Source organism: Peromyscus californicus, unplaced genomic scaffold (genome assembly GCF_007827085.1).
Source record: "Peromyscus californicus insignis strain IS unplaced genomic scaffold, ASM782708v3 Scaffold_23__1_contigs__length_62951481, whole genome shotgun sequence".
Classification (NCBI taxonomy): domain Eukaryota; kingdom Metazoa; phylum Chordata; class Mammalia; order Rodentia; family Cricetidae; genus Peromyscus; species Peromyscus californicus.
The window spans coordinates 14,136,152-14,162,152 of record NW_026294534.1 but is presented as its reverse complement, the minus strand read 5'-3'; the positions used below and the strand labels follow the sequence as shown (position 1 = coordinate 14,162,152).

General features: G+C 42.3%; 2 protein-coding genes across 2 annotated transcripts; both read left to right on the top strand.

Annotated features, from left to right (window-relative positions):
- Nucleotides 1–4,871: 4,871 nt before the first annotated feature.
- Nucleotides 4,872–6,415, top strand: LOC128118840 (beta-defensin 4). The gene is made up of 2 exons (XM_052751605.1): nt 4,872–4,929; nt 6,282–6,415. The coding sequence occupies exons 1-2, from the start codon at nt 4,872–4,874 to the stop codon at nt 6,413–6,415; spliced, it is 192 nt and encodes a 63-aa protein (XP_052607565.1).
- A 10,405-nt stretch (nt 6,416–16,820) lies between these two features.
- LOC128119349 (beta-defensin 33-like) lies at nt 16,821–20,464 on the top strand. The gene is made up of 2 exons (XM_052752759.1): nt 16,821–16,878; nt 20,334–20,464. The coding sequence occupies exons 1-2, from the start codon at nt 16,821–16,823 to the stop codon at nt 20,462–20,464; spliced, it is 189 nt and encodes a 62-aa protein (XP_052608719.1).
- The last annotated feature ends 5,537 nt before the right edge of the window (nt 20,465–26,001 follow it).

Sequence of the window (26,001 nt, the reverse complement as noted above, 5' to 3'; positions counted from 1 at the left end):
AAGAAAGAAAGAAAGAAAGAAAGAAAGAAAGAAAGAAAGACTGAAACCACCATGCTGCAAAGTTGTATTTTCCAAAAATCACACCCATGAAAAAAGCTTTGCTTTTTGAAAGCCCATCTGCTGGGGACCAGCCTCAGCAGTTTCAAGGGTCTTAAAGGGCAGGGATGTCTGGCAGGCACAAGAAAAGACTCTTCTGCATCTTCTCTGCCTCCTCCCGATCGACTCAACCCCAGCCTTTTATTGTAATAAAACAAGGAAATAGGGGATGAGAAAATTCAACAGGTGATTGGGTTTTTCACAATAGTTTCAAAAGTTCTTTTTGGAAATCAGCAAAGTGTACCCCGTGCCCCTTGATTGCACGTAGAGGTTCCCAGGCAGAAAGCCAAAGCATACCCGCTTATTCTTTTGCAGGTTAATAATTATCAGAACATCTGAGGTTATCACCTCAGAGGTCATCTACTGGCAGTTTCTCAGAAAGCACAAAAGTACAAGCAACAGTTTAAGGTGCCAGACTGCCAGCTTCCTCTCAGTTTAAGTCCTTCTTCATCACTCCGAAATTTGTCAAGTTGTTTTCTAACTAGTTCTGGACAACTCTTGTCTTTTATCCTATCTATATGTCACTCCATCTACAGTTTTTTTTGCCACCAGCCTTCTGGGTTTTTCCCATGACCTGCAGAACAGCTTTAACTCCTGCCACTGTCACAATCTCAATATCATTTCTAATTTCGTGGAAACTACTGCAGGAGAGAGAGAAAGAAAATCATAAAGAACAAACGGAGTAGGAGGATTACAAGAACCAGTTAACAGTTGGATGGGTGGGAACAGGACATGCATACGCCATAAAGTCTGCCCTCGGGACACAAGGGTTGTTTTCTCCCTAGCTCACAGAAGGCAGGCTTGGTAGAGTATCTGGCAGGGCAGGCCCAGAGGGATCGATGTCCTCATTCTCGGGTACCTCCAGCACAGATTCCATTGGCAACACGTCAGACTTTTCATATGCCATCTCCGGCACCAATCAGTAGGCTTTCCCTTTGCCTGGGTGACTGAGCAACTTACTCCCTATGGAGACATAGAATCTATTTGCTTTCTCCAGGTGTAGGTGAGAGACGTGGGAGTACAGTCTTTATCTTTCCTTAAAACAGAAGGGCCATGAGTCTACTCTCCCCAAGCTTCCAGCTTTGTTAATTACTACTGTACCCATAGCATGAAGCTCATAACTAAAACTTGTTTAGATTTACACCTGAACTCACTCTAAAAACTACCAACCTCATCTCCAGATTGTGGTGAGGGGCGCTTGTTTATGATGGTGTGTGGTCTTCTAGGCTGAGGCAGAATGGTCATCCTTTGAGGGGGAAATTCCCTTCTGGGGGCCTCTTTCAAGCAGACTTAGTAGGATGGACACAGCCACAAGAAGTCACCTTAGCCCATGTCAAGAAGTATAAACTGCAGGCTCAAGAGTTCTTGATGGGACATTCAGGCCACTGTCCTCAACAGCTAGGCTGATGTCATCATCTCTTTGAGGTGTTTGTCCTCAAAGGAGGTGGGAAAAGTTAATCTCTCTCTCTCTCTCTCTTTCTCTCTTTCTCTCTCTCTCTCTCTCTCTCTCTCTCTCTCTCTCTCTCTCTCTCTCTCTCTCTCTCGTGTGTGTGTGTGTGTGTGTGTGTATGTGTGTGTGTGTGTGTGTGTGTGTGTGTTTCAAATCATCTTTGCTTCCTTTTTATCAAGGCCTCACTCATTCGCTGAGTTCAAAACAGGACAGACTTCATCCAGGAAAGCGCTGCTGGCTGCTGGCTGCTCCCTGGGATTGCAACAGGACTTTATGGGAAATTCACATTTGTATGGGTGGATCTTTAAATGACAGCACATTGCTTTAATAGTAATTGGAAGCAGATGAATCATCAAGAAAGGACGAGTTAGAGTTATGGCTAAGCATAACCACTAACTTCATTCAACCTCTAAGCCCAATAAAGCCTCTCCCCTATATTATAAGAATTCCTTAAGATTGCTTGCTCAAAAGCTAAACAAAACAGAAGTCTATAAACAAATAGTTACACTAACTTTATTCAAAGTGCATGTTTTAGATTTAAAATGATCCAGAAAAAAATCAATAGTTATTGAGATACTACTTGTAAAAATGGGAGGTTTATGAATATTGACCAGATTCTAAATTATATTAAGGAGTACTTCTTCATGTATATAAAAAGGACTGTAGTGTATGAGGGATTTTTTTTCCTAAAAAAAAATATGAGATAATTAAGAACAAGTTTAATGAAGCTTTGTGACTCAGGATTTTTAATAATTTTTTTCCCCACGATACTAGGGATGACCCATGAGCCTAGCATGTGCTAGTCAAGTGCTCTTTAAACCTGAGCTCCTTTTCCACAGCTCCTCTTTGTCCACTCCAGTTTGAGACTTGGTTTCTATAACTTGTTCAGGCTAGCCTCCAAGTCATTATGTAGCTCTAATGGGCTTTGAACTTCAGACCCTCCTGCCTCAGTCTCCTGAATGGATGGGATTATATGGGTGTGATTATGGCTATTCACAGCCGTACCTGGCTTGACTGAGATCCTAAATGCTTGCCAAAAGCCATGCGTTAATGTTTTGGTTAGCTTAGGCTCCTCTGGGAGTTGGTGGGTCCTTTAGCAAGTGGGCCTAATAGAAGCGAGCTAGGTCTTTGGACACATACCACAGCAATGGCTTTGGGCATTCCAAACCCCTCCCTTCTGCTTTCTGGTTGGCAGGAGGTGAGTGACTTTACCTCACCACATGCTCCTTGCCTTGACGCCCTGGCTCAGGAAAGACCACAAGACAGTGGAGCCAACTGACTATGGACTGAATCTTTGAGCCTTGAGCCAAAGTAACATTTCTTCCATCGAGGTTGATTTGCCAGAAGTATTTTGCCACATTGACAGAAAACTGATAAGTTTAATTTTTACTGTCAAAAGTGAGAGAACTAAGGCAAATAGAGAGGGACGGAGTATTAATTCAGGCGGCGCACTTTCAGACAATTATCTTCTCCCATTCAGTTTTTGTATGTGATTCCTTGGCCTGGAATAAATATTCTCAGTGTTGGGGATGAATGAGCAAGCTTTTCAATACAAGTCTGCCTGCATCACACAGGGAAACAAAGTCCCGACAAGGGGTGTGATTCATATGGCTATCCTCCAGCCCCAGACAGGAATTTGTTTATAACTTGCAACACTATCCTAACCCAGCCCTGCGGTTCACTGATCCATCAGAAACTTCCTCTTTGGACCAAATCATCATTACAGATCAATCATCAGCTTCCTTTAAGAGCACCTCTAATGACAGAGTAGGCTAATAATGACAGCGAAAGGCAGGGATAAGGGCAGTAGAAAAGATAGGAAAACAAAGTCCTGGTTTCCACTGTATCTATTGTATAGTCATGTCACTGGAGCTAATGAGCTATTGTATGTTTCAAAATAGCTACAAAAGGGGATTGAGGCTACTCAGTATAGTAAGACTATGCAATGTGAAGTGATGGATATGCTAATTATCCTGATTTGATCATTGCACACTGTCTGTATATATTGAAAAAGTACACATACAATGCATACTTACTGTATATGATTTTTAACAATCTCTACTGTGTGCCAATTTAAAACTATCCCTACCCAGCTCAATACCATGGGTTTTCAAATCATGGTGGGAGTGAAGCAGTCTGGTGTGTGTCTAAACTCCTCATTCTCCAGCCTCAAATCTCTTTGCTTGGAACTCCATAACAGCCTTTGTTAAAACTGACCTTAAATTATAGATGTCTGTCTATGTGCTTATTTTTTTAAACTTCTTGTAGAGAGGAAGAAATCATGATTGTTGTAAGCTCTTTTCTCTTAGAAAATCCTCATCTCTCAGTCCTTTGCATGGGTTACGTCCTGATCACTGTCAATGGTTTTCTAGGTTAAAAATAAACAACTGGGTTATGGAAGATATATGATATCTCACTCAACTCCGAGCCACATGGCCTCCCTCAGAACAGGTCCCACCAAGATCAACAGGGAGATGGTAGGAAGGACTGGAGTCCCACTGTCATAGATTCTCATAATAGAATCCAAAACTCAACTCAACTCCTCACCACTGATAGTCACATCTTCCCAGAAAGCTGAAAACTACAGACTCAACAGCTGTCAAATCCCATGGGGTTGTGCATCACTTGGTGGCCAGAACCAGCCACTCACTGGCTTTGTTCTAGGTGGGCAAAGGGAGACGTGTTCTGGTAAAATGTTACCAACTCATTGCTTTCTCGGTGAGAGGAAATAGCACACCTTTTGGACTCCATGCCCATCACATTGGGTGGATGGTGAATTGCTGGCAGTTTTTTTAATAGTAGACGACTTTCACTATTCTGTAGTATCTTGGAGAAATCTTTGAGACTAGGCCCATATTCTGACCCAGAAAAGCTTGGGGACCTTGCATCCAGCAGCTGAGTGTGCCTAGGCCCTGATGGATCTATGAGAAATTAGTTCCCACTGGGGTCTAAGCCTGATTCCACACTCCAAGGTGACCAAGTAAAAGCTGTGAGGAATAGGCAAGTAAGGTCAAGTTGTAACCAGTAAGTCTGTGACCCATGGCAGCCTAGGTCCCACATACCTAAAGAAAGAAGGCAGGAAGCTGTTCTTGGTTTCCAGGGTAGGAAGAAATTGTCTGGGGCTCCCCACATTTGCATAAGTGACAATGAGTGTGCTCTCAAAGGGCCACTCCTCAACAAGGGAGGTAAGGTGTTCTTTGTTTCATAACTGTAATTACTGGGGTTCTCACCAGCATAGACGTCTACCCAGGGGCCAGCACTTGGACCTATATAAGGCATTGAGTGTGACTCCCTCTGTGTCCCTGCAACTCACCAGGCTTCAGTTATGAGGATCCATTACCTCCTCTTCACGTATCTCCTGGTGCTGCTGTCACCTCTTGCAGGTGAGGCAGGGGAGTGGGGTGGCTCCAAAGGGAAGTGAGAGACAGAGTCTGTCTCTCTGTCTCTCTGTGTATATGTCTGTCTCTCTCTGTCGTGTGTGTGTTTGTCTCTGTCTGTCTCTCTCTCTGTGTGCGTGTCCTCCCCTCCCTTTCCTTCCCCCTCTCTTTTCCCTTCTCCTCCCCTGTCCTGTCTTCTCTTATTTTGACCTCATCTGTCTCTGCTCTTTATCCCTCTACTTCTTTCTCAACTTCCCTTTCTCATACCCTCCCTCTTTTTTCCCATTCTTTTCAACTCTCTCCTCTCTCCTTCTCTCTCCTCATCCTTCCTTATTACCTTCCTCTTTTTCTTTCTTCTAAGCACTGCTAACGTGAACCAAGGACACTTTCTTCTGACCTGGAAGGGGCCTAATGTAGACTTTAAGCTTACCAGTAGCACATGACTTCTGTTTCCAGCTCCTCATGCTGAATTTAAGATTACAGGATGAGTCTCTCATGGATAACTTAAAAAATAATAACATGAAAAAGGTCTGATTCTTATTTGAAGAAAAAAGTATTTATTGAAAAATCTTTACATTGAAGGAGTAGAGTCTCTGCTTACTCTAGAGAATCTCACAGAATAACCAGCCCAGCCTCTCTTTGAGAACTTTGGGTCCTCCAGAATCCCATGAAAGATCCTTAAGCACACACTCTCTACAGGGGTAATGAGACTCACAGCTCAGGAGAAACTGTGGAAAACAGCTTCCCAAACTCTGTCTTAATTGTATTCTGTAGAAAGGTTAATTTTCTTTTAAATTATGTGTAACTGTGTATGGGTATGTGCCGAGGAGTACATTAGCCACAGAATTCATAAAAGGGCATTGGATCTCTCAGAGATGGGGTGATAGGTCGTTGTGGGCTGCCTGATAAGGGCATTAGGAACTGATCTCAGGTCTTCTGCAGGAGCAGTATGCACTCTTAACTCCTGTGCCATATTTCCAGCTCCAATATTGTATTTCATCCATGACATTAGGCAAACAGAATAAAAGGGACAGACAACTCAAGAGAAGGGGTTAAAACAAGTAAGAGAGAAAATGAGATGGCTGAGCCAAGACCTGAAACTGCATTAGTTTCTCTGGAGCTTAGTCATTCGGGTATGCAGCAGACCCTTCAACGTCTGGGTCCTAGGAAAGCTAGCACCCCCCTCACGGCGGTGGTGCCAGTCTCTATCAAGAACTGGATCCTGTCCTGAAGAAACAGATATCCCAGCCTTGGGGGAAAAGCCTGCTGCAAGTTATTCAAGAGAATAGCACGTGGGTGTGTATTTCTGACGGGAGGCTTTCAACTCTAATGTGTGGGTTTTCTTACTCATCTTTCAGCTTTTACTCAAAGAATCAAGAATCCTGTAACTTGCATGACCAACGGAGGCATATGCTGGGGTCCATGCACTGCAGGTTTTCGTCAGATCGGCACTTGTGGCCTTCCTAAAGTCAGGTGCTGCAAGAGAAAATGAGTAAGAAGACCAAGAACCCGTGAGACCACTGAAATACCAGAATCTGTTCCTCTATGAAGATGTGCAAAACTGAAACTCAAATTCAAGTCCTTTCCTTAAGTATAAAATCTTGCTTCCTCATGGCTGTGTGAGGTTGCTGTTTGTTTTCTCACGGGTTGAATTATAAAACCCGTGAGTGCTGTGGGATGTTCTGTATGTTAAATGTGTTGCTCTGATTGGTTAATAAATAAAACACTGATTGGCCAGTAGCCAGGCAGGAAGTATAGGTGGGACAAGGAGAGAAGAGAATTCTGGGAAGTGGAAGGCTGAGGCAGAGAGACACTGCCAGCTGCCGCCATGAGAAGATGTTAAGATACCAGTAAGCCACGAGCCATGTGGCAGCTTATAGATTAATAGAAATGGGTTGATTTAAGATATAAGAACAGTTAGCTAGAAGCCTGACATGGCCATACAGTTTATAAGTAATATAAGTCTCTGTGTGTTTACTTGGTTGGGTCCGAGCAGCTGTGGGACTGGCAGGTGAGAGATATTTGTCCTGACTATGGGCCAGGCAGGAAAACTCTAACTGCAAAGAAAAGGGGAAATATGGTGATATTTTATTTGTACTAAAATGTGATTTTATTTGTATGTTAATAAATAAAGTTGCCTGGGGGTCAGAGCTAATAGCAAGTCAGTCATAGTAGAAGCCAGGCGGTGGTGGCACACACCTTTAATCCCGATCACATGACAGGCAGTTCTCTGTGTGTTTAAGGATACAGCCAGCATGGAGACACACGCCTTTAATCTCAATACCAACCATAGAAGACCTGGAGGTGTGTACAGACAGGCAGTGATGAGGAGGTCATGTGGTTTACAACCAATGAGAAGGCAGAACAGAAAGTCAATAAAAAGACAGATACACAGTAAGTAGGTCACTTTCTGAGGGGAAGGATGACAGTGGCAGTGAAGGGTAAGAAAGGGTTTTTAGTATCAGCTCTTAGCTAATACTCTGACCTCTTGGGCTTTTAACTCTGTATTTGGCTCTGTGTTTCTTATTTAATAAGACTTACATCTACACTTGAGGAAATCAATCAGTGAGAAAGCAGGGCTCTCTTATGCTTCCTGGGTTGATGGACATCTGTCCCTATCCCTGACAGGCTGGGTGATTTCCTGTAACCAGCATTCTTCCTGCCCTGCCCTCTGCATCCCTGTGTGTCCTCCAACCTCTTGCTTCATCCATCCCAACCCAGCACAAGCCAAAGAAGGCAGCCCCAGCTTCCCTCTGGCTTGTGCCTCTGAGTTAATTGTGCCTTGCATGGTTGTAGTTAAGACTTTAATACACTCTGTGACGGCGAGATCTCATGGATGTGGGTTTGGCCTTATTCATTTATGTACTGACTACTGAAGGGAAAGATTGCATCATATGTTATTTTAAATCAAATGGGCAAGTTGAGGCAGGAAGGTGCTTTCTTACATGTAGACATAAGATACAAGGAACTTCGGAGGAAAACAAGACCCCACTGAAAGCAACAGAAAGGAAGAGCAGGGTGAAGATGAGAATGAGATTATAGTTAGTAAGGAAAGAGGTCAGATTCTGTCCTAGGCCAGACCTTCCTGATCGTTTTTTTTTTTTTTTTTTTTTTTGCGGCACTCTTGCCCCAAAGGAAAAGTCATGACATATGATAGACAGAATCCACTAACAAGAGTTTTATCAAGGCAAAGGGATAGATGTGATCAGGCTTGTGGAAGGACATGTGCAAGGAGACCCAAGGAACATGGTGCCGCCTTATAAAGGCCAGGATGCACCTGCGCACACAGGCCCATGTGCAGAGATCACATGGTCATGTCTGGCCACACTATACTAGGTGACCGCGTAACAATGGGGCATGGGTCACGCAGGACGTATGACCCGGAAATGACCAAACAGAGATGACTAAGTGTCCCACCGGGCATGCATGACCATGGGGCGTGGTTGGAATTCCTATCACTTCCCACTGGGGCTCTCACAGTACAGTGGGCTCTGTGTCCTGCTTGGGCAAAGCCCTCTATCCCTTTTCTTTCACTCTTCAGTTAATGTGCATTTGGTCCCTCTCTGTGCATATAATTCAGCTCCAGAACGATACCTTAGAGTCTCTATACTTCCAGACTGAAAGAAGAAATGAGACCTCGGAGTACAACTATTTCATCTGAACCAATGCAACTGATACAGGAAGCATTGGCCAAATGATTGAAGTGTAACAAGCGATTATTTACTGAAGATAAATATCATAATGCAGTGTATCCTTAAAATAAAAGGAGGGGTCTGAAGACAAGGCACACGCAATAAAATGCCTGTTGTGCAAGCTTGCAGACCTGAGTTTGATCTCCAACATCCATGTAATAAGCCAGGGACAGCAGCATATCCGTAATTCTGGTGCTGAGGGGTGGGATGGAGACATGTGGATCCCCAGAGCTCACTGGCCAGCCTGCCATACCAAATGGTTGAGCCCCAGGCTCAATTGAAGATCTGTCTCAAGAAAAAAGAAAGTAAAAGATGGATCCACTGCAGAGATGGCTCCTCAGTTAAGAGCATCTCCTGCTCTAGAGGACCTGGCTGAATTCCCAGCACCTACATGGTTACCCTCTATAACCCCAGTTCCAGGGGACCCAACACCTTCTTTTGGCCTTTGTGGGCACCATACCCACAAATTATTTACAGACATACATACAGGAAAAACACCATACACATAAAATAAATAATAATAACTTTTAAAATAAGGTAGAGAGTGATTGAGGAAAACACTTGACCTTTGGCCTTCACACGCATGTACACATGCACATATCCATACAAACACAAGCATACACACCACACCCGTAAACACACAAATAAAATAAGGAAGCATTTGACTTTTATATAAGGATAATATCTGACCTTGTAATTGCACTTCTAAACCCACACACCTCACTTTGATACTAGACTATTCAAAGCCTGTCTTCAAATAGTTATTTTTGATAATTCATATTTTATCTATAATAAACTTGCCATTTTACTGATATCCAAAGCCACTGTCTTAGGTTGCAGAAATGAGATGATGTTTACTGCAGAAAGTGAAGCTGTCATTCTTGTCTTCTAGAGAATGGCATGACTTGCGAGGTTTTTGCAGCAAATTTTACCTGAGAAAAGACTTTAATGACTATTTTGTTTTTGAAGGCAAGATGCTTGAGTGCATAGGGAAAACTGGTAAAAAAGCAAGAAAATGTTAAATAGCTTTGCATTTCTAAAAATGAAAGGGCTGTTTGGTTTTCTGATAGAAGCAGAGCTAGGGGGTGCACACACAGAAGCACACCACAGAGTTTCAGTGACATAAACGAAGGGAATCTCTGTGTTCCTAAAAGAAAGAGAGTGTCTGCCCTGTGAGAAGTTGCCTTGGAGGAGGTTGACCTGTTCAGTGAATTTAGCTTAAGATCATCAAATTCATTTCCTTAAATGTAATATGAGAAAATAGTGGCTCCATAATTGGTCACAAGAAGAAACAATGCAGTTTGCTATCCTTGGATAGTAGATGAGTTTTCACTTTCACATGGCTGGTCGGTCCCTTTTGTCTTTTCTTGGAATGCTATATACTGTGGAGGTAAAGGAGAGTGAGGACCTCAAACAAGTCTGTCCTGCACAAAAGTTTACTTGTTAACTACCACCAGGGACTGGGAACCATGAGGGATGTGGGGGAGGAAGACATTTTCTTCTGTCTTCCTGGATTCCCTTGGTCATGGTCATGGGAATTAGAGTGACAAGGGACAAAACAGCAGGAAAACGTGGTTTTTTGTTTTTGTTTTTGTTTGGTTTTTTGAGACAGGGTTTCTCTGTGTAGCTCCTGCCTCTGCCTCCCAAGTGCTGGGATTAAAGGTGTATGCCACCACCGCCCGGCAGGAAAATGTTTTAAGAGTGCAGGAGTCATCCCCTGAGAGGAAGCCAGTAGAACACTGACTTAAGCCACCTCTCAGCAAAGGGCACAGTAGCAGAACAGAAAAGGGAATCACTGCTCAGTCTTTTAGGGTCAGCAAGATGGGGGCAAAACTTAAAGAGCATGCGAATCCGTTTAGTAAATCTGTTGAGCAGATTCTGCTCAGTGCTTTTTCAGGGATGGATGCATCTAGAGTTAGCCCTGGTGGCTCAGAGTCCAAAATCACTTTTAGGCAAACACAGTTGTTTCCAATTCAAAATAATCCTCACAGGAAAGCTTATGTGCCTGCCATATGTGTGCAAAGTCTTATTCCTACAGGACACGAGAAAGAGACATTCTCTTTAGGGGTATTTTGTAGATGAAAAAATGAGAGACTCCCAGGGTCCCCAGTGAGGGACACCACTCCTGTCCTCAGCTAGTTTCTTCTCTTCCATACTTTGACCAACAGAGGGCCTCCCGCACTCTCTCCAGAGGTTCACAGGATCCTGCCACATACAGTGGTCTGCTGCTGTAGGATATGGCAGAGCAATAGAGACTTTTCCACAGCGGGATTTGGGGAAGAGGGGAAAGCTATTCAAGGAAAAGGGTAGATGTCTGAGGTGCTGAGGAGACACTGGAGGAGGGAGGCAAATGCACATGGAGACTTTTCAGAAACACTAAAAATTTGCTCACACGCATCATTAGGATTTTTAGCTGTGTGGCGGGGAGTGAAGACTGATCCCAGGAGGCTGGAGAACACGGATTCACATTAAGAACAGAATTTACTGAAACAATACCTGGAAACTGCTTCGTTCCAGACAGAGTAAACGATCCAAACCCACAGATGTATCTTCACTATTATCATTGTTAGGAGTACCAACAGCCACTGGTTATTTCAAAATCCTTAAAAGTTTGTGTACTCATGTGGCAAATAGATGGGTTAGCCTGTGTTAGATCCAGATGGATATAGACAAAGAATTACGTTAAGACTCGGTCCAATTTAACCCCCTTTTAGGCATGAGTATTCTAAGCTAAATCTCACAGAATTGACCCTGAATAAGGAAGCTCCTCATCAGGATGGACAGGAAACTGTCACTTTGGCATTTGCCTGTTGTACAGAAGAAGAAGCAAACATCTCTCTGTGTCTAAGGCCAGAGTCCTCAGATGGACAAGAGAGAATGTCTGCCAACTGTCCCACAGCACAGCTATCATTTGTGAGTGACTCTGCTCTATTGAATGCAGTAGGATCAGTCCCAGCTTTAGATCCTGATCCCTGTGGTGAGGGAGGCCAGTTAAGTGCTTGGGGTTCCTTTTCTTTCTTTCTTTCTTTCTTTCTTTCTTTCTTTCTTTCTTTCTTTCTTTCTTTCTTTCTTTCTTTCTTTCTTTCTTTCTTTCTCTCTCTCTCTCTTTCTTTCTCTCTCTCTCTTTCTTTCTTCCTTCTTTTTTTGGGGGGGGGGGCGGTTTCGAGACAAGACAAGGTTTCTCTGTGTAGTTATGGTGCCTGTCCTGGATCTCACTCTGTAGATCAGGCTGGCCTCGAACTCACAGAGATCTGCCTGGCTCTGTCTAATGAGTGCTGGGATTAAAGGCGTGTGCCACCAATGCCTGGCTACATTTCATTTTTAATGAGTCTCTGCATGGCACATGTGTTTCCACTCTCTTCTGCATGAAAGATATAGTATTTCCAAATGTTCCCCAAACAGCCCACTATTCCATCAAGAGATGACTTGAGGACGCTTCCCTAATAGGCCACTGTAGTTGTCTGTACTGAGAAGGTAGTCTCTGTGTTGCTGAAGAGCCTCTGATGTCATAAAGGACGAGAATCTTCCACGTGGCTCTCTAGTTGCCATAATATAACATCCCCTGCAATGTGAACCTTTAAACACAGTGTGCAAGTCCTGATCACCTTGAAATCACTATGTTTGAGAGCCCATCTGGAGAAACCAGGAGGAATAAAAGACTGCTGCCCAATGACCCCCACCCCCTGACTTTCTCAAACCCTCTCAGCTCAGTCATTAACACAAATGTGAGTCTTGAGAAGACTCTAGGTCCAGCTTCTGTCTGTCAGTCATCAACATCCTTTCCACCAGATACCTAGTTAAGCTCAGTCTAACCTAAGGGCCATGACAGATTTTTAAAAGAATTAGTTTTGGGGGTAATTTGGTCTTTTGTGAAAGTCTCCAATTCCAAGGTTGTACATTGCAGTTCATTGAACAGGGGTTTGCCCTTTGGGCTAATTGTAACTGTAAATAAACATTAGCCTGTGTGACCAATGTTTATTGCAGTGGACAGGGCCAACTTAGATGTAAAAGAAATGTTTCTTTAAAAAAAAACTTTTTTTTTTTTTTTAAAATTAAGGCTGGCATTTCCTGATGTTTTATTAGATCACTTTTTCATTCCTGATGCCTATCAGGCATGTGGTGTTTGTGGAATTCATGAATTCATGGAAGCCATTTTCTATTGATTATCCTTGTATTTTCTATTTTCCCATAGTTTATGGATTGTTTAGTCTTATTTTTTTTTTCATTTTATTTTACTTTCTGAGACAAGGCTTCTCTGCATAGCCCTGGCCATCCTGGGACTCACACAGACCAGGCTGGCCTCCATCTCTCTGCTTCTACCTCCCAAGGGCTGAGATTAAAGGCATGTGCCACAACTGTCCAGACATTTAGTCTTCTTAAGAAGCACCAATCTAATAGAAGACAGGGCTGGACGACACCCTAGAGACTTGTAGTTCAAGAAAACCAAGGAGAAGAGCTTGGCTCTTTGGCCACAAGGCTTTACCTTGCATATCATGCTGAGTGTATCCATCGAAAAACATCTGTGACACTACATTACCCCTCAGCTATTATGCATTGCTTTGCTAAGTTTTTTCAGTGAAACTTTGAAACAGTTCACACAAGCCCCACTTCCTTCCCTCTTCTCTCCCCACTCAGGTCTGACTAGTCAACAGGGTCATAGTGTGTGTTTTATGAAGCCCCTCGCTCTGCATATGATTTCCCTGACTCTTAATTATATCATAATGGGCACCTACTCCCAAGTGGCCCTGCCTCAGAGTACAGGCAGTGCGTTGCCTGTGGAGGGCAGAGGGAGCCAACTGCCTAGGTAAGTTCTGAGGAGATGCCTTGTGGTAAAGAGGAGTGAGGAGCAGATAACTGCTTTTCACTTCTACAAGTGAAAAGAGGGAGGGAAGTGTGGAAAAGTTTCACCACATGCTTTCTTTTGTTTCCTCATTTGCTATCATCTGAATGCTTGTGTGTCTGCTCAAAATGTGTATATTGAAATATAACCTCCAGTGCAGCAGTATTAGGAAGTGAGACTTTGGGGACTTGATTAGACCATGAGGGCATCCCTCATGAGTAGAATTAGTTCCCTTATGAATGTGGAAGGCTGAGGAGGAGGAGGTCAGGGAGGAAGTAAATGTTCTCCCACAGAGACACTGAAGAGCAGGATAAGGAATTCTCTCCAGATCTCTCAAAACCCAGTAGGGGACACTAGAGTCAGTATGTGGAGGGAGTCATTTATCAACACTCCAGTCTTACTCTAAAAACACTGTGCTGAAGGAGATCTAAGAGAAAAAAAAAAAACAAATGTATTTTTACAGTCAGTAATAGTCATCAGAAAAAACTTTTTGAAGGTCTCCTTTGAGATTAAGTAATCCTTGCATCAGCACTGTTTTGGTGGGATGCACTATGAATAATGTGTACAATTAAAAGTGCAGTTACTTGACTTTACTGTAAATTTGGAGATAAATTCTAAACTCTAGAGATGACTCCCAAGGGGAACCCAGGGGCTCACGACTGACATTCTCTCATCTCATCTTTCCTTTATTCTTAGGCTGAGAAGGGAAGTGGGCAAATAAGTTGGAAAGATAAGCCAGCACTATCAATAATCACCATGTCCTAGAAAACCATTGTGGTCCATCACTGTTTGGGGTTATTTCCAGGAGTTGGGGATGGGCAGGAGAGAGAAGGACCCTGCAGCGCAGGAATATGCTTACAAAATGACAGGTTTCCCTAGGGATGAGGCAGCAATATCTTCTATTTCTCAGCCTTTCTCTGGTTCCACAGCAACTATCAGTAATAAAACATTGAAATCTAGAATGTCCTTCTCTTTAGACAATTACTCATTTGGTAACCTTGCTTTAGCATCTCAACCTACCACACTCTACCCTGCCACGGCTTTTCCCTCTGATAGAAAGGATGATTAGAACTTTCATGACCTACTCATTCTCTGATCTTATACTCTCTAGTTCTTAGGCATGTACATTTGTACATGTACGCAAATACAAACACACACACAGTCTTCCTGTAGCCATATCCTTCATTCTTCAAAAATTATTTTAGCAAGAAAACAACTGTTCAAAGTGTAATTTTTGAAATTGATCTAGGCTCAGTATGCATTGTCTTGCTTGAAGAAAGTACCTATGTTAGGTGAATGCTGTATGAGCTAAGTGTTACATTTAAGACTCTGGAATATAAAGTTATTTAAGAAAATTCTCTTATTGGAGTGATGGGTGATATTCAATATCATTTTATTAAATGATAAAGCTGTTAAGTTATGACAATACTTAGAAGTGAAATCCAGTGGGGAACTGTGTTTACAATTTGAATTCATTTCTAAGATCTTTATGCCACATATCCAGTTTCCCACCTGACATTTCATTATGGACTAGAAGAGACACAGACTGTCTTTATTTAGTTTAAATTTCTTTCTCCCCCGTTTCCTGAGACCACTTAGCTTTCCTCTGAGGAAACATATGCTCAGAGGTTGCTTAATCCCTTTGCAGTATATTCTGAAATTCCTAGCCATGATCTCAGGCAAAGCTAAACACTCTTTATGAAGATGTGTAAGTCCACCACCAACTTGCCCTGAGTCTCCATTCCTGGGATGTAGAGAAGGAAGGAAGTTGGCTATATAATCATCACCAACGAGAAGAGTTGCTGAGTGCTCCTAGAGTCCATTTTCCCACACAGATACTCAACTGTGTGGCAAGAACAGAGGAAGAACCAAAGTGTTAAAAGGTTGAATTATTTGCAAAAGATCACTCAGTGAGCGGCAAAGCAGTCTTTGAACCCAGGCCTATCTAACCACATAGCTCTTTTTACTAGTAGGTAAGATTCCTTTTTCCCTATCCCCTGAAGATCCAGCCTCCTTCAGAGGTGGAGCAATTGATTTGATGGCTATATCTCAAGCAGCATCTACCCTTGATTCTTAAAGAGGGATATCACTTAGCAACCACTAGCAAGTGAGTAGGGAGATTTGGGTCTCTGAAGTCCTTCCCTTGTTTCTACCCTCTCTTCTTCCCTCCGTCATTTCATTTACTTCTTAATATCTTTGTTCCTTCAAGATGCTACAGCAAACTACAACAGACACAGACGCAGACACACACACACACACACACACACACACACACACACACACACACACACACACACACTTCATTTCTCATAGCCATGGACGTTGAGAACCTGAAGGTGTCCAGAGATCTGTGTAAGGACATGAATCTCTCTGAGGGCCCTGATGCCAACCGTTTGACTCTCACAAATCCTACTCCTTAGGATTGGCATTTCAACACAGAGCTTGTCAGGGGACACAAACGTGAAGACTTTAACACTTAAATTTTACTTCCCATCTGCTCATACATTTTTTTTAGCCATGTGTTGATGGCTTTGATGCAGCATCAGTATTAAGGCATCTTCTGGCACTGCATGCCTTACCAGCTGTGGGCTCTACAAGAGCTGGCCATGGAAAGAGCTGAACCTGCACAGGAACAGCCCTTCTCAGTTGGTTAGCACACAATATTGAAACTGAATAAGCAAAGAAGGGAGTTTCCGTTTACAAAATCTCTTCTAGTTTTTGGCTTCTTGGGTCAGGGATGGGAGTGCATCCCTATTTTCCCAGCACCTGAGAGACAGAGGCAAGCGAATCACTACAAGTTCAAGGCCAGTCTGGTCTACACAGCAAGTCTGAGGTCAGCCAGTGTGCTACATGGAAAGATCCTGTCTCAAAAAACAAACTAAAACAAAAACTAAACATAAGTCCTCCAAATCACAAGTAGAAATGAAACCCATTGGAAAATCCTGACTTACTATAGATCTCATGTAGGGTTTTTTTTTTTTTTGGCTTGTTTCTTTTGGTTTTCTTGAGATGGGTTTTCACCATGTAGCCCATGCTGTCCTATAACTTACTGTGTAACCCAGACTGGCTTCAACTCACAAGCCTCCCGCCCTTTACTTCCTAAGTATTGGAATTATGAATGTGAACTGGCCTGCTCAGCTAAATGCTCCTCTTTTTGACAGAAGGCAGCTTGGGTTTGTAATCATGAGCTCATGGGTAAGACATCCCCAATCACACTCTGGTCGTATTTGAACATCTGCACTAAGAATATAAGCATTTCTTCTAGCTGAATCATTCCAACTCCCCCAGATCATTGATGTGCACTGAAGAAGGAGTCGCTGCCCTCAGACACTGCCTCCTTCCATGCCAAGAACTCGCTTCTCACCATGAAGCTGCTGTTTCTTCTCTTTCTCCTTCTTATATGTTTTACGCAGATAGGATCAGGTAAGCTGTGAACTCACGTGGATGGGTGAGATGGTAGATAACTTTGGAGCCTGGAATAAACTAAACAAATTCATAGCTCAATCATAAAATGAAATATATACTAGTTGTATATGACAACAGCTATAAGAAGCATAATATATCTGGTCATTGGTGCTGTCAACTAGACAGAATCAGCATCATGTAGAAGAAGGGCCTCTCCATATGTCTGTGGAGGGTTTGTCTTGATTAATTGATATGGGAAGACCCATGTGCTTCCTGGGCAATGGATCCTGGACTGTATCTGAGTGGAGGATGTCAGCTGAGCACTGACATGCAGGCATTTACCCCCTCTGCTTCGTGACTTTGATACAACACGGACAACTCCATGAAGTTCCTGTCAACATGACTTCACTGTGAGCTAAAATAAAGGCTGTCTCCCTTAAGTCGCTTTTGTTATAGTGATAGGGAAGAAACAAGATAGTGTGTAGAAATGTTTCGCTTTACAAACACTGAGAAGCTTAAATAATTTTTTTTAAAAAGACTTTCCTGAGGTCTTCAACTGGTAATAACTAATAATTGTGACAGACAACAGTTTTAGTGTGCCTTTCAGGTTACAAATCACTTCCATGTGAATGAAAACAGCACAAATAGTAACAATGGCAAATGATCATGACAACTTTCTCTTCCCAAATATCACTTTTTAAAAATTTTAATATTGATTATTCGTTTGTTTTGAAATTTTTAACTTTATTATTTTAAAAAGCCTTGCAAATAAATGAAAACATCACACATCAATATTAATGAGACCCAAGATCTAGACAACTCAGTGGGCTTGCTACAGTTAGACTAGGCATTCAGAACAGAAGCTGGGGGGCTTCAGATTCAATCTTACACTTTCAGTATTGAATATATTTCATGAACTTAGTCATTACTGAAACCAAAGAACACATGACAGGATTAGAACCAGAAAAACAATTATATCCACTTCCATGTCTCTGTGGGGCTTCAGATTCAATCTTACACTTTCAGTATTGAATATATTTCATGAACTTAGTCATTACTGAAACCAAAGAACACATGACAGGATTAGAACCAGAAAAACAATTATATCCACTTCCATGTCTCTGTCTACACTTGCATCCAGTCCTTTCTCATCCCATTATACTCCATCTTTTTGTGTATTCATGTTCTACCACACCCACATGTATACTTCTTCACACACACACACACACACACACACACACACACACACACACACACACACACATGCATGTGCACACACACAGATTGTGCATAAGAGAGAGATCATATGTATTTTTTCTTTTTAAGATTGTGTCTCGATTAACATTATATATTCTAAGTTGATCCATTTTCCTGAAAATTTTTAGATTTCATTTTATTACCTTTAAATATTATGTCCATGGAGGAGGCATTAAATTTGCCTAACCTAGAATTACAGGTGATTGTAAGCAGCCTGCTCTGGATGCTGGAAATCAAACTTGTATGTTCTAAAGAATGGTTAGTGTTTTTAACTGCCAAGTCACCTTTCTAACCCCTAAATACCTCCTATTTTTAGACAGATTTTTAAGATACTATGAGCTCTGGCTGACCAGGAACTCACTGTGTGGACCACACTGGCCTCAAACTCAAATCCCTCTGCCTCCTGAGTGCTAGGATTGAAGATGTACACCACCATGCCACAACACAGGCTTCCAACATAAGGCAGTTACTTTATTTTTTGCAGTGATAGTTGTAGAGTGGGTATTTTATAGCTGTGATGTAGAAATGACATAACTTGCTTCAAGTCAGAGACTATACATGGTGAAATTCACAAGTAAAAATAGTTCAATTCTGCAGATGATACTATTAAATACCAAACAACCTTAGATAATACGTTTATTTATTATGCTATAAATAACAAAGATTGATTTTGGTGTGAATATGGCCCATGCAATGTTTGAGGTGTGTTTATTCTAAAAGCATAATTCTTACCTACCTAAAAATTCAGATTTAATGAAGTGGTCTCATTTTTACCTGGTGATCTTGTATGCAGAAACATATGTCCCTAGGCTTGACACCTTAAAAGAGCAAAGGGATTCATCCCCTCGCTAAGGTGCAAATCCACTCAGGCCACAAGGGTGCTCTACTCACTGCAATCCAAGCTGACAAAACAGCCACCACCATGGGTGTTGCCGCCCACTGCAAAAGGGAAGAGCATCCAAGGAGTTTCACACTAGTAGTTAGGAACTGGAGCCCCCAGAAAGCATCCTTTCTGTTCAAAATACACTGGCTGGCCTCATAGCTACATGTACTTAGGCAAAAGATAAAAGCATCATATTTTTGTGTCGAGACAACAGAGAGCCAGACCAATTTTTGAACACTCTAATAGAAGAAAGAGGGGGAAGGGGATATGGACAGATGACTGATAGCCTGTAGATGATAAATGGATGATGGGTACATTCACTGATGATAGATGTGCTTGTGGAGGTGACTATGATAGTAGCGTATATCTGCATCTGCATGTTTATTTTTGTTTTCTTTCTATAACAGCAATATAGCTAGATTTAGAGCCAAAGTCTCTTATTCCCAGCTGTTGTGCTTCCCATCAGAGCATAGCACCTCAAAAACACAAGCTTTGATAGAAACAATACTCAGCATTTACTCATGGCTGTCTTTCATCCTTTGGCTTTCTTGACTTTTGGACACAATTCAGGTTCTCTCTACTCTCTAACTCTCTCTGTGGCTTCAGATCTTCCTAGCCTAACTCACTGTGACACAGGACCGTTGACACTGGTTATGTGCCATGGCGTGTCATGTGTGAAATCACACACACCACACCAAACACAGGAGGTACAGCACTCAACCTCAGCAGCATACCTCTTCTGTCGTTCACTGGCTGTGTATAGCCTGATATTGGTTGCACACTCGTCAAGTTTTGCACTGTCTAGGAGGAAGGCACTTTAGGAAGGCTTTATACAGGACATGTGCAAGGAAGCGAGTTACACACGGATTCTGGAGACACAGTCATGGGAGGTGTTTTCTCTGATCCAAGCATCTTCACATGAAAACGAAACTTAAGTTACAGGCACCAAAGGCTTTCTGATAGAGCAGGAAAACAGAACCAATAAAGAGGCTCCGGTGGCTACATGGCCTCAGCAACCTCAAGTCACCTCTGCTTTATCATAAAGCAACCACAGAGAGTGAGTGAGTAAGCATGGCTGTCTTCCAGCTGTCTTGTTCAACAACACTGAAATAAGAACTTCATACATTATCAAATGAGCTCCCTCATCTAATTTTCTTTGTAATAGTCTGCCGGTGAGAAAATGGTTACCAGCTCAGGTGACACCCGAGCCATCAGAAAGTTAGTGTGGGTCTCGTGGACTGGTTTGCACACCCTTGCTAGGCACAATAAATGATAGCATCTTTGTTTTGACGAAGCGTTGTTTCTTCACCACTTCTCTCCCTTTTCCTTACAGGGCGCAGAGGAAATTTGAAATTTCGTCAGTGTGAGAAAATGGGTGGCATGTGCAAGTATCAAAAAACCCACGGATGCTCCATCCTGCCTGCAGAATGCAAAAGTCGATACAAACACTGCTGTAGGGTTTAATGGCAGCTCACTGACATGTGAGATTCAGCATGAGAGTAGGCACCTGCTCTGATTTCCGAGTAATAAAGACATCATAATGCACATGTATGCTTCCCAAGATGTAAATTTTAGATGTAATGCCAGTGTGCTTGGAAAGGGAGAATGTGGTGGTAGTGGGTTTGTGGTCCAGTGTTTCCAGGTTTTTAGCCTCTTATTCAAGAAATTAAAGACTCACCCAGATTTGCAAACATAGCAAGGAAATTTTGCTGAAAGTTTGGGGCTAAAAGCAAGGGAGGTTGATATTGAAATTCCCACTTCCTGCCTGCCTTTCTCATCTCAGTGAAGGTAAGTACTTAATTTGAGGAAAGCCTAAACCAGAAAAATCTGTGGAATTGAAACAGGAGGCTGAGCAAACTTGTCAATGAGACTCAAAGTTGTAACAATTGAATGTGGTGATTTCAAAGGGGACAGCCCCTGTTGGCTCATAGTTTGAATGCTTGGTCCCCAGTTAGTGGAACTGTTTGGAAAGGATTAGGGGTGTGGCCTTGTTAGGAGTGTCTCGGGGAAAGGCTTCGAGGTTATAAAGGACCACAAGGCCCAGTCTCATCCTGCCATCCACCCAGCCCATAATTTGTGAATCTTGCACTCCAGAGCAATGCCTGCTTTCCTGCTGCTGAGCTCCCATCATGATGATCATGGACAAACCCTCCGAAACCATAAAGAAGCCCCCAGTCCAGTTCTTTCTTCTATAAGTTGCCTCGGTCATGGTGTTTTCACAGCAATGGAGCAGTGACTAAGACAATGATTAAATGAACACTGTAAAGTTGAGATGGAGTCAGCAGTGACCGTCTTGACAAATCTTTAGGAAACTGCAGAGCTACCTCTGAGAAACTAACCTTGTCCCTTCCCCTGAAGAGATGTCTAGTTAAACAGGAAGTCACTGATACATTAAAGTAGGCAGAGGTTTCAGAATATGTCAAGTGTCCCCAAACATTAGAGAATAAATCTAAAGACACAGTCAGTAAACAGTGACCTGATTTATTTTGTCACTGTGTGTGTGTGTGTGTGTGTGTGTGTGTGTGTGTGTGTGTGTGTGAGAGAGAGAGAGAGAGAGAGAGAGAGAGAGAGAGAGAGGGGAGAGGCTGATTGAGGCATCTTTCTCTAACACTTTCCATTTCAGCTAAATTGACTGGCTGATGAGCCCTGGAGAACCTGCCCCTCTGACTTTGCCTAGTGGTGAGGTTACAAGAACTGGTCACTAGATCTAGCTTTTACATGGATCTAGTGATTGAATCTCAAGGCTTCACAACTGTACAACAGGAATATCTATTCCACTGAGCCATCTCCCCCTTAGTAAAAATTATTTTCTATAACTCAGAGCTATGCTCTGCCTGATGACCTAAGGAGATTCAGAAACTTGCCCTTTGCCAGAGCATTAAGCACTCATCAACGATTATGAGCAGTGCTTGTGAACAGCTCTGGAGTGCCCACTCTTCACAATCTGGGGACAGTAAGAAAACATTCCACCCTCTAAAAGCCCACTGATGCCACAAAGAAGATGGAGTAGCAGAGGTCAAATGCAGTACTCAGTGATCTAGATTCAAGTTGGGCATGGCTAGAGTAGGAGACATGAGAATTGAATATATAACCAAGATGTTTTCAATCTCATGGATAGGTGGCAATCTTGTGATGCTGTCAAAATCTATATACTAGGGCAGTTTATCAGGATGGCTACAAGCAAAGCCCCCACAGGCTGCACCTCTATCCCCTAGATGACTTTCATCGTGCTTTTAGTTTGTTCCACACCTGGAATGTGTGCTCTCATCTCCAATGCACTGCAGTGCCTTTTCCATGTCTAACCTGGGTCTACCTTGAGTGTTGGTGTTCAAGAGGACAACAATCTCTCTTCCTACCCAATACTCTCTGCTACCATTGTGTTCTCACAGATTAGTACTATTCATCTGCTACCCAAGATGAGTCCCAGTGTCTCTTGAATAACCACCTCCTGCCTAAATCACACTCTAAAACTCCAGATCTGCAATTCCCTGGAAGTGTCCATTATTCAACAAGTCAAAAGTTAAAGTCTTCCCCCAAGATTCCACATCTCTAGGGACCAACCCCCCCTGCTGCCATTTCCTGTGTATCTTTTATTTTCCTTTTATTTTTCTAAAACGGTCTCATGTGGCCTGGGTTAACTTCAAACTATTCATTTGAGGATGATCTTAAACCCCCTCATCCTCTGTGTCCACCTCCCAAGTACTGGGATTACTGTCATGTTCCACCATGTTTGGCTCTTTACTAAGCCCAGCTACAAGCCATTGGCGCTGTCTTCATCCACACCCTGAACCCCCAAATAGTTCCACTGAAGTTGTGTAATATACCAACTAACTTGTATGCTTCTACCCTCTGTCTTCCAATCTTTCTCCACATCACTAAAAATTCTTCAGTGTTACTTTATAGTATAAAAAGATAAATGCATTTAGCTTAACATCCGAAGTTCTCCAAATGTCAACTATTCCTTTGCAAGTTTTGTCTCTCATGTTTTAGTACCCAAAGTTCCTCAAATTATGGTGGGGATCATAATTATGGCATGAAAGCCACACATATTTTTCCTTCACAACAGAAATTATTTAGATCACTTCAACTTTGCCTGAATAGTCCTTAACACTCAAGACTCTGGTCTGGCATGACTTACCAGGTAGATAACTTTGATCTACCGATGTATACAGTTTCTACACCTATAAGTTTCTTACTAAAGTTGATCTTGGATTATAACTCCAAACCACTAACACCATTCTGATACAGAGAAAGTGATCAATGGTTCTTTAAAAATTAGTAAATAAATGAAGAGAATGACACATGAGGTCTTGGTGTTCTGATATATTTCAGGAAGGACAGGAAATGTACATTCCTCAGGTCATGGTTCTCACACAGCAGAAGCTCCTGCCAGGGCACAACCCTGGCATTCGAGTACAATTTGTTTTCCTCCTCAGGCACACACTTATGTGAGAGTCACAGTAATGGTGATCATAATCTGTAGAAGGAAAATAAGTTGTTTTAGGTAGAAATTCTCAAGCTCCCTGTGCCGGAATTGATACCATCCAGTAGGATCAGAAACCCATGGACTCACTGTTGATGAAGGTGTCTTCCTTCTGTACTGAATTTTTCCACTCAGTCTCTCCTTCCAGTTTACAGCCTTTAGGAACTGGTTATAAATGCAAGTATTTGTGTTATAATTTGAAGGGTAAGAGTCTTCAAATATCCCTATAAGGCCAGAATATCATGGAATTTGTATATTTACCACTGGAGCTCTTCCATGGAACTGCTCAAAATGCTATTTTGAAGCAATGTATTAAAACTTTATGCTTTCCTCTTCTCAGGACAGGATAACATTAAGAATATAATACAATAGCTTATTTCCAAAAAGGACTGTATTGACACAGATATTAAAATGTATGAAGATATATGATATGCCCCAAACTTTTTGAGGTATCAACAACACTCCAAAACCTATACTCAATTTCCAGGTTTATTAAACCATGCTTGGTAATACGTGTCGTAGGAAAATGAGACTGCAGATCTAAACTAATTTTTCGAGCAAAGAACTCAGAAGGATAGATACAATCTGAGGTGGATATTTCCTAACCAGAAAAATAGCTTGCACCTTACTCAAAGTTGGATCTGGCTTCTTGCCTGCCTCTCACCTGGAGGAAAAGAAAAGCTCATACCGAGTGCAGCAGCTACAGTGTTCCCTGTGGTCTGGCTTGTCTATTATGAACCATCAGCAGAGGCTACCAACTCCAGAACTCACACAGCCGATGTCCCAGAGGTGACTCTCACCAGCTTCCTCAGAGTAGCTTTCTGGGCTATGACCATCCTATGTGAAAGCCAACACCAGGGCTGAATGCAAGATCTACCCATCTCATGTCATCCTAACCTGGCCTCAGCCCTATTTCCATGGACCAGTTTGGTACCATTCTATCCATACACTGAAAGGGAAGTGACTAGAACTATGTAGCAGAGACACTTCACATGTGTCTATCATGGGATCCTGTGTCATCATCAGTCCAGTGTAACTCAGAAACTTTGTAATGTTCTCCTTCTCTTCCTGGGCACAACTCACATCTACCCACATGCTGCAGACAGGTGTCTCTTCATGGAAACTGCTGAGCACTCTCCTTGTTCCTCCACAGGAGAGCCCCTCATAGTTTACCATCTACTTTATGAAAATTAGCTCAGCAAGGAATTTGAGTCAGGATCACTGTTTTGAGTGACACAACATTATTACTTATTCCCAGTGGGTCATTGTTAATAAACTACTGCCATATAAAGGGACAGAAGGACCATGGACCAAGGAGAGGACTGCTCCAATCTGTTCCCAACCTCTGAGCTCACTGTCTGTTGGTCTTCTGAATTAGTACCCTATAAATCACAATGACTCTTTAACAAGAAGACACAGGAAGTAAATATTTGTTTTTATGTGCTTATATAAAGGGCTAATAATAAGATGAAAGTATATGGGAGCAGGAAGACTAAGGGGTGTGGATGACACCTAACTTGCTGTAGGAGACAAATTCTCAATGACCTCCCAAATCAAGGAATCAGAGTTCTCTGAAGCCCTTTAAGCTCCTCTGTGACCCACAGCCCCACACCACGATGTAAGGTACAGACACTAGGTTGAAAGTTAATCTCTCTCCCCTTCATCCCACACCTGGTACTCTTTTCTCAAGGTAGGGAACACAATTGTCTAAGTTTCCTTCAAAATGCTGAGGCTCCAATGGTGTGGGTGTCTTTTTCTAAAAAGCTCTAAGATTTGTCTTCCTGGCTTTACAGCCAGACCTTAAACATGATGTCTCCAGATCATGGCTAATGGTAAAGATTGCTTGTTCAAGGCCACATCAGTAGAGGGACAATAAGAGAGTCAGTAGAATGGCTGAGAAAAGTCCCCTCCTCTCTTCTTCCTAGGTTTCAGCATTTCTTCACAGTTCAAGGTTAGTGTGAAAACATGATTTGGTAAGATTTTCCCTTTAACACCTTTCTGCCTTACACTGGTTATTGCTCCCTAGAAGCATCCTTAGGGAAGTTGAACTCATGGGAACTCAGAGAAGAAGATGCTAAGTAGGGCTTACCTGCCATGACTTGAGAGATAAAGAGGACAGCAGAGATGAGAAGGTAAAGTAGTTTCATGACACCAACTCCAGTGGAAAAGGCCTTCAAGTCCCTGGACAAGATAAACAATGACAATTGAACGAATATAAATGTCCTCTTTTACAGGTTTAATCAGCACAACTGGACGTGGAAGGAATGCCTGATTGTGTCAGTAATGCCAGTTAAAATATACAACAAACAATGAATAACCATGATTTTAAACAATGCTTCACAACATTTGATGCACAGCTGAGGATATTTCTTTTCTTAGCACCTAATGGATCAAGGATTAGGAAAGAACAGACACAAAGGTAGTAAAAGTGAAAATGACAAAATTGATGATCTGTTCTATGAAAAACCTCGGTTAGTTCGGGGCACTGTTTTTAGTTACTCTCATGTAGCTATTACAA